General features: G+C 37.3%; 1 protein-coding gene across 2 annotated transcripts in view; it reads left to right on the top strand.

The window, feature by feature from the left end:
* Positions 1-14618, top strand: part of sacs (sacsin molecular chaperone) — a 31430-nt gene that overhangs the window by 2070 nt on the left and 14742 nt on the right. The window contains exons 2-10 of one of the 2 annotated variants that reach the window (XM_067450942.1): positions 101-455; positions 1608-1758; positions 6276-6366; positions 8211-8296; positions 8802-8913; positions 9063-9209; positions 10208-11690; positions 12367-12458; positions 13454-13480. In XM_067450942.1, coding sequence (XP_067307043.1) covers positions 433-455; positions 1608-1758; positions 6276-6366; positions 8211-8296; positions 8802-8913; positions 9063-9209; positions 10208-11690; positions 12367-12458; positions 13454-13480 — 2212 coding nt within the window. In that variant the 5' untranslated portion in view covers positions 101-432. The remainder of the gene's footprint in view (positions 1-100; positions 456-1607; positions 1759-6275; positions 6367-8210; positions 8297-8801; positions 8914-9062; positions 9210-10207; positions 11691-12366; positions 12459-13453; positions 13481-14618) is intronic. The other variant, XM_067450943.1, reaches the window with a different exon arrangement.

Consider the following 14618-nt stretch of genomic DNA (forward strand, 5'->3'; position numbering starts at 1 on the left):
ACAAAACACATGCAGCCTACACATTCATAGAAACGCTTAATAAAAGCCTTTATAATGGATTATGCTGTTTTATGACATCATATTACATTCTTTATTTCAGAATTCGTATTTTAAATCACTGCGACAAAGCGTGACATCTCTGGGACAAACCGTTGGCTGAACGCGAGCCTGCATCAATACTTCTCAGGACGAGGAGGAGGAGGAGGAGGAGGAGGAGGCGGGTCAAAGCGCAAAACACGGCCACACGGAGCTTATAACGCACAGGATGGGATGATTCTTTGAGACTGAGACCGAAAGGGTCGGAGTAAATCAGTGAATTCCCAATGCGGAGGATTTATTCCAAGAGTTAACGGTAAAGCATTGCATATACTCCATGCGGAGTGATCGATGAATGTCTGCGCACGCGAATAACGGCAGTTTGGCTGATAAGCAATGGCAACCAGTCACGACCCGTGGTAAGTTAAGATTAATTCGTTTAAGTTAGTGGCCGGTTTGTTGTTGTTTATGACTTGAATGAGACCGCTAACTATCCAAAACCACACTATCACATTCTATTGTTATTAATAATAACAAAAGTCAAAACGATATTTAACAAGTTAGCCTCAATTTGTTATTCTCATTTAATATAGTAAATTGGTAGTATGTCACAGATAGTGTGCATGGCACATATGCCCCACCCTTGCACACAAATACATCATACAGCCAGTGACCCAGTGGGACTTTTTCATTGGTTGCCTGACAACAGGTCAAGATCTAAAACTAGAGACATGTGTCACTTGTTCTTGTACTGTAAAATGTCATAATCTGTCAGCTGGGCAAAATACAAATCCCTTCAAGGCCCGGCTTTTAGAAGTGCTTTTGGATACAGGTCAAAATTGATAGCCCCTAATAGGTGTAATTTGATTTTTAACTGCAGAGGTGACGTGGCAGGATCCAAGCATTTCTATAAGGGTTTGTTGTGCATGAAAGTATTATCAGGCAATGCCATAAAGAAGAAGACAAAGCCTTGCTTCTCCTTTGGAAGAACAAAAATAAAGAGATCTTTGTAATTGTGTTGTTTGTCAGACCCACTTTGCCTTAAGGCTGAAACATTGATAAATAGGAATTTAATGGCGTTTAATCCTATTTTAAATAGCAATGAAAACAAGTAAAGATTTTTTTTTCATTATTATGATACTCAGATGGATGTCCAAGTCTCATTTCAATTAAAAAAAATCAAGGATCATTCACATTTTTGCATTGTAACATTGACTTTATGATTTTCATAATATACTGTATATTTTAATATTTGTAAGATAAAGCTAAGCTAAGATAAAACTGTAATAGTCACCATGTACATGAATTATGTATACATAACATGATATAATTTTTTTTTTTTTTTTTTTTTTTTTGCATTACATTATCGAGAATTTGGGGGAAAAGCACTTTATTTTAAGAAAGACAATATCAGAAAGCACAATAAAAAAACATTTATTCACTTACCAAATCAAATCTTTGATTTAAAAATGTTCTGTAATTTTGAGGTGAAATATGACCTAAACATGAAAGGTTTCGTGAGATTCAAACTGTGAATAGTTATGGGTAACTATTGTCCTTTATGATTTTAGGTTGCCATGGGTGATAGTCAGTCATGACTATCTAGGCAAGAGGGTCTTCCAGGTTCCCCCGTCTACAGTGATCAGGTACATCAAGACCCTGATCTATCAAGAAACAGACTATCCTGTGTCTCAACAGCAGCTGTTTCACAATGGAAAATTGGTGAGTTAGCTTTGTAAAATAAACTTTTGTAAAATGATTCTGTTTATATTTCATATAAGAGAATCTCCAAATGAAGAGCATCACCTTGCCATGTGATCACAATCAACCCCACGAAATACACCCATAGGTGGTTTATAATTCACCAAAAGACACTGATTTAGAAACTGGTCAGACGCCAGATTGTTTAAATGTGCTTCATTGTGTTGTAATCTGTGTGCAGCCCAGGGTAAGAGCTCAGGAAAGTTCCAGTGTTTTGAACACAGTCAAATCCACAGCGATGTTTGTGCCTTTCCACTGCACGATACATAACACAACTGCACAAATAAATAAAACCTTTAAGCATTTACGTTTATGTTACAGTTTCTACTTTTGTGCTCACATGAATGCCTATTTGTGATTAAACATTTTAGTACTAGATTTTTAATAGAGTGGAGCTTTCCCAGTCAAGATTGCACTGCTGTGTGGTATTTTAGGAAATTGTGTGTAAGCTTGTTAAGTTGCTATTGTGATGTGCCTTTTCCCACCTTGTTGGCCAGTTTTGAGTGCTAGTTTGTGAAAAATGAATCAAACTACCACAGTTTTTAATATTTTACTGTACAGCAGCATCATTCCACCATTCCAGGCACCTCTTGGATTTTTTAAAATGACAAAAATGCATTTGACTGCGCCGTGTATCATCTATCATGATCTATAGAGATTGCAAACAAACATTTTATTTCACAAAATACTACTACTTATATTATTTTAATATAATACAAATAATTTGTGAAGAAAGCAGAGTATCCTTCCCATGTGTTTAAGAAAACAAAATGAACACTTCTGGTGGAAAAGAAATTGAAATTATGTTACGGTTTATAGACAATTCATATTTGCTAATGATACCATATGTCTTAGAATGACAGCATGTAGGGGGGAATTAGCAGCCAATCATCTGAGAGAATTATTCAGTCACATGATATGTCATGTTGGGCAAGGTAGACAAAGATGATGTAGGACCAGAACCATTTCCTTTATCGAAAATAAAGGATACATTATAGAAGTACAACACGTAACAGGTTTGGCTAAAACTCAAAGACAACAAACTAAACTCAGGGCTTAAGGGTATGTTTACACGACATAATGTACCAAAAACTGATATGTTTTTCCTTTGCTTTTTTTGTGTACGGTCGACAACATTGTCAAAACGATCCCCGTTTCGAACGAAAACAACTAAAAACACTGTATTTTGCAACCAGGCTAGTAGCTGGCGCCTATAGACTGAACAGGTTATATGCATGCACATAACGTCACCGATTTCACGTTTTTGTTGTTTACATGGAGACAATAGCTGCAACAATTTAAAAAACTTGCACTTTGAAACTTGTTAACAAAAGTTAGCCCAAAACGCTGTTGTCGTGTATGTGAACAGCCAAAACACATAAATTGTTTTACGTTTTTAGTTGAAAACTGTGTTCTGTAAACGGCCCCTTAATACACAAGATAAGGACAAACTTAACCAGATTCAGGTGTACAATATGATTAGTAACCAATCCATGATGAAGAGCGGGAACATGGGGAACACAAGAAAACAAGGTGATACTAACTAAACCCCTTACAGTATGAAAGTCGCATTATGTGCATCTAGGTATTTATTCATTGAATATATTTAAAAACGTTTTTTATGGGTTGAAATATTCTTTTACATGGTCTTTCCATCCTTAATTTTTATGATATCCCAAAATTCCCATAACAACATGTGGTTGGAAACCCAGCTAATGACTTAAGTGTAAGTGGCACAACTGTTTAGTGAATTTTTTTTATATTTAATATACAGAATATAAGACCAGATAAACTGTATTCTCTGGTAAATGGAATCATGGGCTTAATACACAAGCCAAATAAGATTAGGGTATAAAAAAATAAAGTTGTTCTTTTACTTCTCCTATGACCAGGTCAGGCCTCGGAGCCTTTCTCTTAGCTTGAAGCGGGAAGCGTCCTTGAATGATGGGAGCAGGTGGGAGATTATTCCTCTGCCATAAGTGTGTCAGACTCAGAAAATAGCCTGGAGAAAGCCAGCTCTCAGATCTCTAACATTCATACTATCCCAGAGGACCGGACTGTACGGTCTGGGCCAATTTTTTTTAGGAAATTTCCTGTGCCAGTGTTATGGGTTAGTTGAAATGTATCTGTAGCTTGAATGTAGCTTGAACATAAACCATGTGATCACTAATCTTGGCATCAGTCCAGCGTCTCTAATAAGTTTGGGAATTTTTTTTGCTTTTGGTAATTGTGGATGTGCCATGACAAGTTGGTTTCTTCCAAATGTCCTCCTATGGAATTCCATTTCCCCCCACAAATCATCCAAGATATATGAGATATGATACATTCAAGCAAAATGAACTGGATGAATATTTGAACTGCTACCGATCCCGATCTGAATTCTGGAGCCTGCGTCATTATGACACCGTGTTCGTTCACTGGCCAGTGGAGAGCTACATCGTTTTAAACTAAAAACAGAAAACATTTTATGCATGCATAATACAGCGTTTTTAGTAGTTTTCACAGATCCTTGTATACAGGGATCATTTTGACAATTAACATTGTTGTCTTGACATGAATCGTTTCTAAAAACGCAAATAAAAATGTTTTTCTGTGTTTAGTACATCGTTGTCGTGTAAAAATACCCTAAATATTTAAACATGCATTATACATTAATGAATAGCTTTTAAATGGAATATCAATTATATGTGACTGAAATGGTCAATAAACATTTTCTTTGTGTTTTCAATAAGCCTGTGTTTAGTAAACTGGCTAGTTTAGAATTCAATCCCATGATTTATTAATTTGATCCCTCAATTAGTTGAATCATGACTACGTTGTACTAATTCATTCCCTTTTTTAGTTTAGTTTAATCAAATTAGTACAATATGGCCATGATTTGCCTAAAATGAGGGAACAAATTAATGCATTGGGGGGACAATTTTTTTTCCTGCATGTCAGGTTGCGGAGCTCCATACTAAAAAACCTTTTGATTAATTTAACAAAAATCAGTCATTTATTCAATTAATGTGATTTTGGTTCCAGTCTATTGTCCTTTTTAGCGTAATTATACATTTCATTTTGGTTTGGTTTGGTTTAAAGATGAGTTGCATGTAATTATGCATAATTTACAGAAGTACAGAAGCTCAGGGCGCTGATTTGCCGGGTAGTCCTTTCTTCTGGTCTCTGCATGCACTTGATCAGTGTGTGTTAGCAGAAGTGCTGATCAGCGTGTGTTAGCAAAAGCTGATGCCACAGTGAATAGCTGAAGACAGCAGTCTATGTCTGAACTGGCACAATCTCAGCCTTGAATAATCAATCCCTTAATAAACTAAAAACGGTGGTATATCTCAGTGAATTATGGGTAGACCATGTGGACACCTCAGTGCAGTTTACAGAGGTGCATTGCAGGCTACGAGTTTAATAGATGGAGGGTGAAAAGCTTAAGAAAGGAGTAATCCATATCCTTTCTGGTGTAATTGTTGCCCCTGGCTTCATGCTTCTGCGGAGCTCTTCACCCCCAAGAGCTCAAATAAAGTTCATTTAATCATGTTCATATGTGCCTGACTAAATCACTTATTGCATAGTCAGGCTTATAGATTAAGGTGCTGTTTACACAAAAACGGTTTTTGCAACTTTTTATGCCTTTTGGTCATTCATTTACTCAACAATGCTGTTTTGGAGATCAGAAAATGCTAACTTTTGAAAGCGGTTTCAAAATGATAAAGGATGACCAGATAATTATTTTAGCTGTATTATTAATTTGTATTAATACTCAAATAGCGCATTTAGAAACCTACAGAGAAACTGGTAGCCAGGCGACACACAAGTGATCATCGATCCCAAGTTGCAACATCTCTACACGCATTCTAGCAACGCATGTATGTAGTGAAATTCCTCATACCCCTTCATTCGAAGTGTGCTCCTGAAAAATCTTTGTTTGAAGGGCGATCTGGCACTTCCCCTTACCACTCCAGCCAACAGAGAATTGAGACACCTCTACCCCTTCACGTGAATGCGCAAAACAAAGGGGTAGGGTAATGTGTGGAAATGGGATTGGGCCTTAGCAACCCCAACTAAGCAAGCCAAAAGCCAAAGGCGACAGAGGTGACGGTGACAAGGAACCAAAACTCTGTCAAGTGACAGAATTTAGAAAAAACCTTGGGAGAAAACAGGCTCAGTCAAGGGACCAGTTCTACTCTGGCCAACGAACAAAAAGTGTATGATTATGATCCAGGCAACATTACAAATCAGAAGTCAGATTGGATCGTAACATTCAGAAGAAGGGCTTGTTGAGGATCAGTGCCGCTGGTTGTCGTGCCGATGAGGCCTTCACAGGGCAGAGTCTAATTGAAGTGAAAGTGACTTATGCATGCACCTTGCCCATTTTCTTCATTAAAAAGCCTCAAGAATAATTAACTAGATTTTAGGAATACATTGAAGGGAAATGGACCTGGTTACGTTTAACTGCATACAATTTGTTTTTCCTTCTTGTATAGGTTCAGGATTTGGTTGAGATTAGAAGCTTGGTGCCACACGGGAGCCGTGAAATAATCATGACGTTGCATGGACGGGGCCCGAGAGGAGGAGGTAAGACAGTTTAGGTGCAGGGTCATTTTATTTATGTCTGCTGCTCTAATTATTTTTGACATTCACACGAAAATATGCAGGATGACATTTAAAGGTAGGGTAGGTAAGAATGATCTAAAACACTTTTGTCCAAATTTGTTTAAACTTTCTTTATATGTCAATACATAATTAAAATGTAAGTACTCTGAAAAAGAGAGCATAAAAATCAAGTGACTCTAGACTTTTAAATCTGCAATAAACACCGCTCATTATTTTCTTTCGGGACGAAACAAATGATTGGCTTGGGCGACTGTAACTCCCTCTCGCTACCATGGCTACCAACCACCGCTTTCGCTACAGGTTCTACCCACACATGCACGCACCCCTAGGAAGAGATTCAAAAAGCATGTTGCCGGGTTTTGCAGTCAGCGAAGGCAAACAATGCAAAAAAAAAGGAAGACAGTACAAGAAAAGGCAATGCACAAAAAGTCTTTGGATAAACAGAGAAATCAAACACGTGTAAATATCAGCGTGGCTTTCCAATGATGGCGAGAACTGAGGGACCTAAAGGGGCTGAAAAAAGGACTCATTGATGGCTGTATTTCTGCTGGACAGGTAATCTTTCATTTTGATTATACATTATTTCGGCTTATGTTTTCATGAAGCATAACATTACTTAGCATAAAGTTACAATGTTATACACTTAGCCATTAGTAGAGATGATAAATACTCAATATGCTTAGCTCAAGTTGATCGCTGTCGTGTTGAATTTCGCAAAATGTAACTTTAGATAACAAAATGCATGTGTAAAAGCTAGTGCAGCGCATCCAGGAACTTCAGCTTTAGCTAGCTACTACTAATCAACAATGCTTTATAATGTAAACTCTTAAATGCAAAAAACAGTGTATGTTATGAATCTTACATGAAATTCATCTTCATCACAGTACAACTGATGTTATTGGGGGGAAAAAACGTATCAATACTACCCGTTTTTAGCTTTGCCTTATAATAACTAGCTCGTTACAGAATTACACAAAAATATATTTTAAACTTAACTAGTATCAGTATTCTAGCTTGATAGTGAGTACCAAAATACATCTTATTTGTTTATATTCATACATTAAGTTAGATTTTTTATTACATGTGATTCTGACACTTACATGCACACCGCTCCTCTCAGGTAAATAATGCGTCTTCCAGCTGAGCAGTCTGTAGCGCGTTCATGTATTTTGGGAGCGTGGCTTTGGAAAGAGCCCAGAAGGGAGAGGGTGGAGTGAATGGAAATAATGAGCTGTCTTTAAAACAGTCGTGAGAGGTCTACAGACACTAAAATTTGTATACTTTCTTTTTTTAGAGTACTTACATTTTGATGATGTATTGATATATAAAGAATGTTTAAACAAATTTGGAAAAAAAGTTTTTCTTCTTACCTACCCTACCTTTAAATACATTTTAAAACACAATATGAACAAAAGTATTTGGAGACCCCTGGTGGGCTCATTAGAGAAGCAGAGATGTCTAATTTGTAATTAAATTGTTTATATGAGTCAGATGTTTTCAATGAACTAGTCAATCTAGTTCACAATAGTCTGAATGGTTCACAAATTGGAATAGATCTACTATCTCAAGAAAGTCCCCATTCATTGAACTGTGAAAAATAACATTATTCCACATTTTTCCAAGTTTGCGTCAATTTAATAAATGATAGGGTGAATTATTATTATTTATTTATTTTTTAGGGGTGAACTATGCCTTTTAAAAGCATTTATTGGAATGATGTTTACATATCCACATACCTTTGATCATGTAGTTTTGCATTAGTGGGTGTGAAAGTTACTTATTTCTCATCATTTGCTTTTTTGCAGGGAGGTTTGGTCAGACTACACCGCCTTTGGTTGATTTTCTGAAAGATATTTTGAGAAGATATCCAGAGGGTGGACAAATTCTAAAAGTATGAATACATGACTTGTAAAAATGTATGTATGGTGGTCACTGTAAATGATTAAAGGATTATCATTTTTTGGTAGAACTATCCCTTTAAGTTATGGCATTTGTCATTATATTCAGCCTCAGAAGCTTTCTGCTCCTCTATCATGGTTACTAGAAGGTACCAAGAATTTGCTTAGGAATCAGGCTTTTGCTTATTTTGCACCTTGTTCAACCTTCAGAACATGATACAGCTTAATCATTATTATTTTTTACCATGGGAGAGTTTAAAGCTCTGCAACTGAAGAGTGTAACTGCTGTTCTTAAGCTGGTATATGAACTGTATTTGTAGTTCTTTATAGTCATGATTTAAACACCTTGCACAAACTATACTTTTAAGGGTAAAAATATAGGAACTTTTTATATAATTAAGTTATTACCCCAGATTCAGTTTTTAACTGTTCTCCTTCCGGTTGAGCAAGCGGTATGGTCCTTTATATCAACAGCTGCATGATGTGTCTGTCATACAGGAGCTGATTCAGAATGCAGAGGATGCTGGGGCCACTGAGGTCAAGTTTATGTATGATGAGATGGAGTATGGAGTGGAATCACTATGGTCACCTGATATGGCTCAGTATCAAGGTAATGCAAATATGCTGATTGACTGCAACATGTGACCCTTCACATGTTCAAGATTATTCCTGGCAATATGTAAGAAACAGAATGAGTAGGTAAAACAGGTTAATAATCTTTAAAATACAGTTCTACATTGATTTTTTTTTTTTCTACAGGAACAGCGTTGTATGTCTATAATGATGCCGTCTTCACCACTGAAGACTGGAAAGGTATTCAGGAGATTGCGCGGAGTAGAAAAAGAGAGGATCCTCTTAAAGTGGGAAGATTTGGTATTGGATTTAACTCTGTCTACCACATAACAGGTGAGAAAAATGTTATTATGTTATCTGATGCTTAACATCAACATTTATATTAATGTACGATGGGAAATTTTATGTGCCTAATAATGTTTTTCATTTTTTATAATCACTTTCTTACCCTGACTAGATCATTTTAAATGATCCTGTGTTGTGATCCACATGGATGTTTAAAAATTCTAAAAACTCTTCTCTGTAGTATATTAATAAATATCAGTTCATGAAATCTGCATGCATAATAATAATAACTATAAATTAATTTGCAAAATGTGATTTAAAAACGTTTAAGATTAAGTATGTCATATCATATTGCAGAAGTGCAATGCTCCAAAGATTAATAAAAAATATATTTTTTATTTATTTAATGTCAGCCAAAATATTAAATATTTTTTAGTAATTTGTGATATACATTTGAGAAGGGTAGACAAAAAAAGCCTAATGGAAAGTAGGTCCCCTCTTTATGTTGTGTATCCTTAATTTTGTGCATATGCTTATATAGTTCATTAAATAGTTCTTAAAGCTACACTGTGTAACTTTTTTTAGTTTATTCTTAGCTAAGAACACTTAGTTCTTTCAAAAATACATGTGCTCATTAATGTATATTTACTTGTTTCAAGTAATAAAGTATTCTCGTAAGTTTATAATATACCATTGAAAATACATACGGGTGAGGGGTTCGAATGCCGGTCGCCATGTTGCCCCTCCATCTTGATAGTACATTAGCCAAAGAGGGACATTTCCCGTAAATTCAAGCTTCGCCTTTCGCGTTTTAACACTCGATGGCACTGTGTTGAATGTGAAGAGAGGGATTGCCATGTTAATCGTGGACTAAATCGGCCACCGTAGGAGTTAAAACGAAATCAGAATTGAGAGGAACAGAAACTATTATTCACTGGATGGTCATATACCTTTACACCACTAGATGGGGGAAAATATCACACAGTGTAGCTTTAATGTTTAAACTTAATGTTTTACTATTCTAAAAATGTTCCATCTTTTTGTAGATGTTCCTAGTATATTCAGTGGGGATCAAATTGCGATGCTGGACCCTCATCAGATGCTGTTCGGAGTCCATGAGTCTGGACAGTGCTGGAATTTGAAGTCTGATATAAAGGAAATAACCGAGCTTAACGATCAGTTTGCCCCTTATTTTGGCCTACTCGGTAGCTCAGAGAAAACCATTAGTGATGGCAACTTTCCAGGAACACTCTTTCGTTTTCCACTCCGAATGAAACCTTCACAATTAAGTAACAACATTTACAATAAAGAGAAGATTCTGGAGCTCTTTGAATCCTTCAAAGTAGATGCCGACACCGTGTTGCTCTTTCTAAAGAGCGTGCAGAAGGTCTCTCTGCATGTACGAGAATCAGATGGAACAGAGCGGATGCTTTTCCAGGTCACAGCAAGTGATAGCTATGAAGATGATATGGAGCGGCCCAACTCTCTGAAGACCCTGGGACAGGCTATAGATAGCTACAGTAATGGTGTCCTGAGCAGTTCAGTCACCTGCGCTACCTACCAACACTCCATTGAAGTGCGGGATGAAACTGCCAAAGAGACTCAGAAAACCACCTGGTTGGTATGTAATGGTGTGGGAGGGCGAGGCATGTGCGGTGAACTAGATTCTCTTGCTGATGATCTGAAGTTCATCCCAACCATTGGTATTGCCTTGCCCCTCACCCTAATTGATGAGGACAATGGGGCAACATCTAGTTTCTCAGGACGTGCTTTCTGTTTCCTCCCACTGCCCCTTGGAGAAGAAAGTATGACAGGATTGCCAGTCCATGTTAGTGGATTCTTCGGCCTAACGGACAACCGCAGGAGCATCAAATGGCGGGAGGTGGACCAATGGAGAGATCCGGCAGCACTTTGGAACGAGCTTCTCATCGTCACGGTCATCCCAAGGGCTTACTTCACACTCATAATGGAGACCATCAGACGAATTCAAACTAAGAAGGACCAAGAATTTCCCCTTCCCCCGAGAGGTATTTACGGAGCCTGGCCTGATCCAAACAGGATTCGACCTCGCTGGAAACCAATTCTTGAACCCCTCTTCAATGACTTGCTTCAACAGCCGGTAATCTACTCGCTCAGTGGAAACTGGGTCCAGGTGGATGAAACTGTGTTCTCAGACCTGGACTCCAGCATGGACTCTACAGAGACCATCATTAAATACCTCCAGAGCTCAGGGATGATGCTGGCTCAGGTTCCAGACTACATCGATGCAGTACTGACAATGTTTGTCTCCAAGCCAGGTAGCCTAAGGAGAGTGACCCCTTCTTTTGTGCGTCAGACTCTGAGGAAATGTCGCCATAGAGGGTCCTCCAGCGAGAAGCTGCTCCTGCTAGAGTTTATCCTTAGCGATGCCTGCTACAATGACCTAATTGGACTGGAACTTCTGCCTTTGCAGGATGAGACATTTGCTGTGTTCTCATCTTCTGTGAATGACAAGGACGCTGTCTACATCGCCTCACAGGAGTATCCAAGGTACGGGGAAACATTTGTATTGAGTTACTTGGTACTAATGTTCATAGTATTATTTAATTGCTATGTAAATGCTATCATATCAAAACAGGATCCAGCAAAATCTGGAATTTGGAGGATGTAGAATTTAAATTTGAATAACAGATGGATTAATTTCCTAAATTCCGCCCCAGACACAACAATACTCAAATAATAAATTGTCGCTAATTATGCCTATTATATTCCTTCATGAAATTTGTATCAATTAAAATTTTGCCATATAGCATTAAATACAGTGCAATTGTCTTGCACTTTAAATACTATATCTACTTAAACTAAACATTTAAAAAATAAGCATGACATTCTTCTACTATGGAACTTTGAATATAAAATAAGCAAACATTGATTTTTAATATATTCAACTGTTTCTGGAAATACCTCATGGGTGTTTACTGAATTAATGCTGCAAAAAATATATTATTAAATGAACAAATAAATTCTTAATAAATTAAATTCAATTAATTTGCTATGTAATTCCATTTCCCTCCATTCAGATTCAAATTCCTTTCTGTTTGCGACCAAATTCCTAAAATTCACGAAAAACAATTGATTCAATTCTGAATATTTTTATACATGATGATAATGCTTATTCCTGACCAAAATTGTACATACCTGTATTGAACTTGATTTTTCTTTGTAGGTCTCTTTATCCAGGACTGGAGGGCAGATTTGTCTTAGAAAACATTGCCCCACATGTCATGACCAGCCTGAAAGAAGCAGCCAAAAGCAGAGGTAGACACCTGCAGCTCATAATTACACTCTCATGCTCTTTTCCAGGGTATAAAGAGCATCTGCTCTCAATTCCATTCTTCTGTTTTTAATTTAATCTTTTCAATGATTATTTCACCGCAGGGAGTAACATTTTTGGGGTTCATTGCTTGCTATTACGGTTGTCAGATTTTTGAGTTACAATTTTTCATGCTTAACCCAGTATATTCCGGGGGGAAAATGAAGCGCTGTCCATAAAATAAAAGCAGAACCTATAAATTTTGCCCTTAGGCATCCTTTTTAGTTCCACTCTTTTTATATTTTTTTACAATTGGCCATATAGGACATGTCATTGACAAGAATGTTACAATGACTGTTAACAGGAAGCATCTTTCTTCCTCTCTTTGCATGACATTGAAAGATTAGGGCCATCTACACAGGATGCAATCTTACATTTGGTCTTTGTTTCGTGTCTCACAGTTTTTTCAGCATCTCTGACCACAAGCATTGCATTTTTAAAGGGATAGTTCACCCAAAAATGCTCATGTTGTTCCATAAAGACTTTATTTTCTTTGCACATCACAAAAGGAGACACTTAGCAGAATGCTCATGCTGCTTTTCCACCACACACTGACATATCCTGCTTAAACCCTTTTACATGTAGATGCATCCTGTAACAATATTACAAATACTTTTATTTAATATAATCATATACACAGTAGTAATTAATATTACAAACAGTGTTGTATATAATATTTGTATAGTATTTTTTTAAACTAGGACTACCTTAATTCTTTTGTAAAAAAAAGTGTCTGCCTCATTGTAGCCATGATATTACTTTACAATACAGAGGTGGTATCTTAAAAACGTATCTTATTTGATAGTTTCAGTGGACTAGCAGTATCAGCAAAATGCATGTATGCTTCTGTAGAATATGTCATTATTTGATTTATAATTTTTATTTATTTATTTTAACTCTATTTTTCACATTTATCCTGATTTTTGCATTTTAATTCCAGTTCAACAATATCTTTGGGGTTGTTCTGGTAAGTGCGCAATGTGTTGTCTAATGCCTGTAGAGCTGGAGTCGACAGCATTTCTGATCATACTACTTATTCACTAACATGTGTATATGAATAACCCATTAACCATAACAAAATATACTAATGCATTTAATAATGTGAAATGCTTGTATTACAAGTCCTTCTAAAAAAAATAGCATATTGGGATAAAGTTCCTTATTTTCCATAATGTAATGATAAAACCAACTGCACACCAACTGAAATATTTCAGGTCTTTTATTGTTTTAATACTGATGATTTTAGCATACAGCTCATGAAAACCCAAAATTCCTATCTCAAAAAATTAGTACATTTCATCCGACCAATAGAAGAAAAGTGTTTTTAATACAAAAAAAGTCAACCTTCAAATAATTATGTTCAGTTATGCACTCAATACTTGGTCGGGAATCCTTTTGCAGGAATGACTGCTTCAATGCGGCGTGGCTTGGAGGCGATCAGCCTGTGGCACTGCTGAGGTGTTATGGAGGCCCAGGATGCTTCTATAGCGGCCTTAAGCTCATCCAGAGTGTTGGGTCTTGCGTCTCTCAACTTTCTCTTCACAATATCCCACAGATTCTCTATGGGGTTCAGGTCAGGAGAGTTGGCAGGCCAATTGAGCACAGTAATACCATGGTCAGTAAACCATTTACCAGTGGTTTTGGCACTGTGAGCAGGTGCCAGGTCGTGCTGAAAAATGAAATCATCGCCATAAAGCTTTTCAGCAGATGGAAACATGAAGTGCTCCAAAATCTCCTGAGGGCTAGCTACATTGACCGTGCCCATAAAACACAGTGGACCAACGCCAGCAGCTGACATGGCACCCCAGACCATCACTGACTGTGGGTACTTGACACTGGACTTCAGGCATTTTGGCATTTCCTTCTCCCCAGTCTTCCTCCAGACTCTGGCACCTTGATTTCTGAATGACATGCATAATTTGCTTTCATCCGAAAAAAAGTACTTTGGACCACTGAGCAACAGTCCAGTGCTGCTTCTCTGTAGCCCAAAGTGGTTTGACCTGGGGAATGCGGCACCTGTAGCCCATATCCTGCACACGCATGTGCACAGTGGCTCTGGATGTTTCTACTCCAGACTCAGTCCACTGCTTCCGCAGGTCCCCCAA

This window comes from Pseudorasbora parva, chromosome 8, assembly GCF_024679245.1.
Source record: "Pseudorasbora parva isolate DD20220531a chromosome 8, ASM2467924v1, whole genome shotgun sequence".
Classification (NCBI taxonomy): domain Eukaryota; kingdom Metazoa; phylum Chordata; class Actinopteri; order Cypriniformes; family Gobionidae; genus Pseudorasbora; species Pseudorasbora parva.